Source organism: Borostomias antarcticus (genome assembly GCF_949987555.1).
Source record: "Borostomias antarcticus genome assembly, contig: scaffold_107, whole genome shotgun sequence".
NCBI lineage: Eukaryota > Metazoa > Chordata > Actinopteri > Stomiiformes > Stomiidae > Borostomias > Borostomias antarcticus.
In genome coordinates, this window is record NW_028175663.1 from 9,529 (window position 1) to 12,644 (window position 3,116).

General features: G+C 43.7%; 1 protein-coding gene across 1 annotated transcript; it reads left to right on the forward strand.

Annotated features, from left to right (window-relative positions):
• Nucleotides 1-451: 451 nt before the first annotated feature.
• Nucleotides 452-1,270, forward strand: LOC311329373 (putrescine transport ATP-binding protein PotG-like; the record flags this gene model as incomplete). The annotated part of the gene is made up of 1 exon (XM_084463229.1): nt 452-1,270. One exon carries the CDS (start codon nt 452-454, stop codon nt 1,268-1,270), a length of 819 nt encoding a protein of 272 aa, XP_084319355.1.
• Between the last annotated feature and the right edge of the window lie 1,846 nt (nt 1,271-3,116).

A 3,116-nucleotide genomic window follows, 5' to 3' on the forward strand; every position in this document is an offset into this window, starting at 1 on the left:
ACAAGCGATCCCGTATTTCCAACGATAAACTTATGTCAGCTGAGCAGATTAAAGCACAATCACTTGGTTATACCCTGTTCTTTATATTCTTGGCTGGAGAAAATTTTAGATGAGTACAGCATCTGTCTCCCAGAAACATTCTCCAATACCATCTACTTCACAAACAAATGGTCGCTCAGGCGATGAGATACTGGTCAGAATTTACCAAGTCACCAAAAAGTTTGATGATATTATCGCTGTTGATAATGTCAGTCTAAACATTAGAAAGGGGGAGATTTTTGCACTACTGGGGGGCTCTGGATCTGGAAAATCCACATTATTGAGAATGCTGGCAGGCTTTGAAACACCGTCTGAAGGAAATATTTACCTGGATGGTCAGAACATTACCCATCTGCCTCCGTATTTGCGCCCAATCAATATGATGTTTCAGTCCTATGCACTCTTTCCTCACATGACCGTGGAGCAGAATATTGCTTTCGGTTTAAGACAGGATCGTTTGCCTAAGGATCTTATTGTCGAGAGAGTTGAAGTGATGCTAAAGCTGGTGCATATGGGAAAATATGCCCGTCGAAAACCGCATCAACTTTCAGGTGGACAACGCCAGCGGGTAGCTCTGGCTAGGAGCTTAGCAAAACGCCCTAAATTGCTGCTTCTGGATGAACCAATGGGCGCACTTGATAAGAAACTTCGCAGCCGTATGCAACTAGAGGTGGTGGATATTATTGAAGAAGTAGGCGTAACCTGCATTATGGTTACCCATGATCAGGAAGAGGCCATGACCATGGCTAAGCGCATTGGAATCATGGACGCAGGCTGGATTGTGCAGGTGGGTACCCCCATTGATATCTATGAAAACCCCAATAGCCGCATGACTGCTGAATTCATCGGCTCCGTCAACATGTTCGAAGGTGAGATCACAGAAGAAGAGGCTGGTTACGTAATTATTCAATCGCACCAGATCCAACAGCCTATCTATATCGGCCACGGCATCATGGCCCCACTGGAAGACCGCAAGGTCTGGATTGCAGTGCGCCCTGAAAAAACCATGGTGACTAGGGAACAACCGGAAGGAAACTACAACTGGAGCCGTGGCGTAGTACATGACATCGCCTATCTTGGTGGCCATTCGGTTTATCACATACGGCTGCCATCCTGCATGATGGTTCAGTCCAATATGGCCAACGTTATCCGGACCGCCGATAACCCAACTTGGGATGATGATGTGTTTATAAGCTGGGATGATGACAGTGGTGTCGTCCTGAATAGCTGATCAATCAACGCTACCCTTATTCAGTAGTTTTTATATATAACTGCTTTTCACCACCAAAATTGATATTCCCCTGAATCCCACTGTACCAATGGTAAAAGACATTCAGGGAAATCCTGATGTAGCCCTACAGTACCAGATTAAGAGAATGGACCACTTTGGCTTGGTTACCACAACATCCAAGGAACTAAAGATAGCTGAATGTATGGATGCACACATAACCAATAACTCTGGTGCACAGAATGTCTCTATCTAGCAGACAATTGTAGCAATGATTATTAATGGCCTAGGTGTTACCGATCAAACGTTGCATATATTTCCAGAATTTTTCTAAACCCAGCCTGTTGACCGGCTGGTTGGAGAAGGCATTCAGCCAGAACATTTAAACGTTAAGATTCTTGGACGGGCTCTTGATGACTTGTATGACGATGGCGTCAGCAAGTTGTATTTGAACCTTATCATCAATCATCTGAAACTGCCTGTAGGGCATTGAATCTGGACGAACCATCCTGCATGTGGATGGTGATTACAACAGCGGTAAGAACCCAGATGACCTGATCTGTATCTATATCTGGCATGGCAATAGCCATGATCACCGTACTGATTTGAATCATGAGGTCTTACAGTTAATGACAGAGAGTCAGGCTGGTATTTCTCTATTCATGCCTCCATCAAACGACAATATAAACAACAAAACCTGATTTAATGAGTTGAGTGGCTCTTTTGATACGACAATGCAGCCTCTAAAACATCATGGTTTCCAATCTATCCGGTAACGAAAAAGAGCCAAGTCATAGTAATATAACATCGTTAAACCAATAACTCCATAATACTGTCTCTTGTGAACGAATCCTGCTCCAATACCATCGATTATTCATTCTTCTCACCAGCTCGTTATCATTTGGACGCTATCATTCAACACCTTGATACTCAAATATTTGTGGAAAGCTGGTCACTGCTGACACTCAAGGGGGAGGAGGCTATTGAAAGCGGGGTGGCAAAACGGCCCTGAAGATACTCATGAGGAGAGTCTAGCAAGGTGGCTAGGGAAATACGGAAAAGTGCAAGCACGAGATGTCTGACAAACTTGGAGGCCATTGATAAGTGTGCAGACTATATTCAAAAAAATCGCCCAAGGCTCTGCTATGAAAAGGAGCTGGATGCTTGCTACCCGATTGCCAATGAAATCATTGATAGAGCTTGCCGCCATTTGATCAGTGTCCATATGGATCTAATTGGGGCAAAGTAGAGTTAATAAGGGGCAAAGGCTGTGTTAAAGCTACGCTCACTGGATTTAAGTTGAGATTGGCAGGCGTATTGGAACTTCCATAAGGAATACTCTTGCCCTCGTAATCATGGAGAACTAATGAATGGGACGTCGTAGCAAGGGAACCACACCAATATAGCTAACATGCGTTAGATGCTGCAATTTTAGCTATAACCCTTGGATTTTAAGGGCTTGAGGCATAATGGTGTTTTTTTTGAAAAGTGCCCAATGACTACTTCTGATCCTTTGCCAGCCAATTAAAGTACTCACATTACTCTTGTTCTGTAGCATGAATATGTACAAAAATGCTGAAGCCTATGTAGCACAAGAGATTAGCTCGTCTACCTCATGTTAGCTGCCTATGGTGCCATGCTCTTGCTGGGGAGTAGATTCAAGGTACTGAATGGTAGCACCCAAATGATCACTAGCTGGTGAGTAGAATGAATAATCGATGGTATTGAAGCAGGATGCGTTCACAAGAGACGGAGCAGGATACGTTCACAAGAGACGGTGTTATGGAATGAGTTGGTTGCTACAGTATATCACCATAAAACAGTCTCTTTTTCGTTACCTGATAGATTG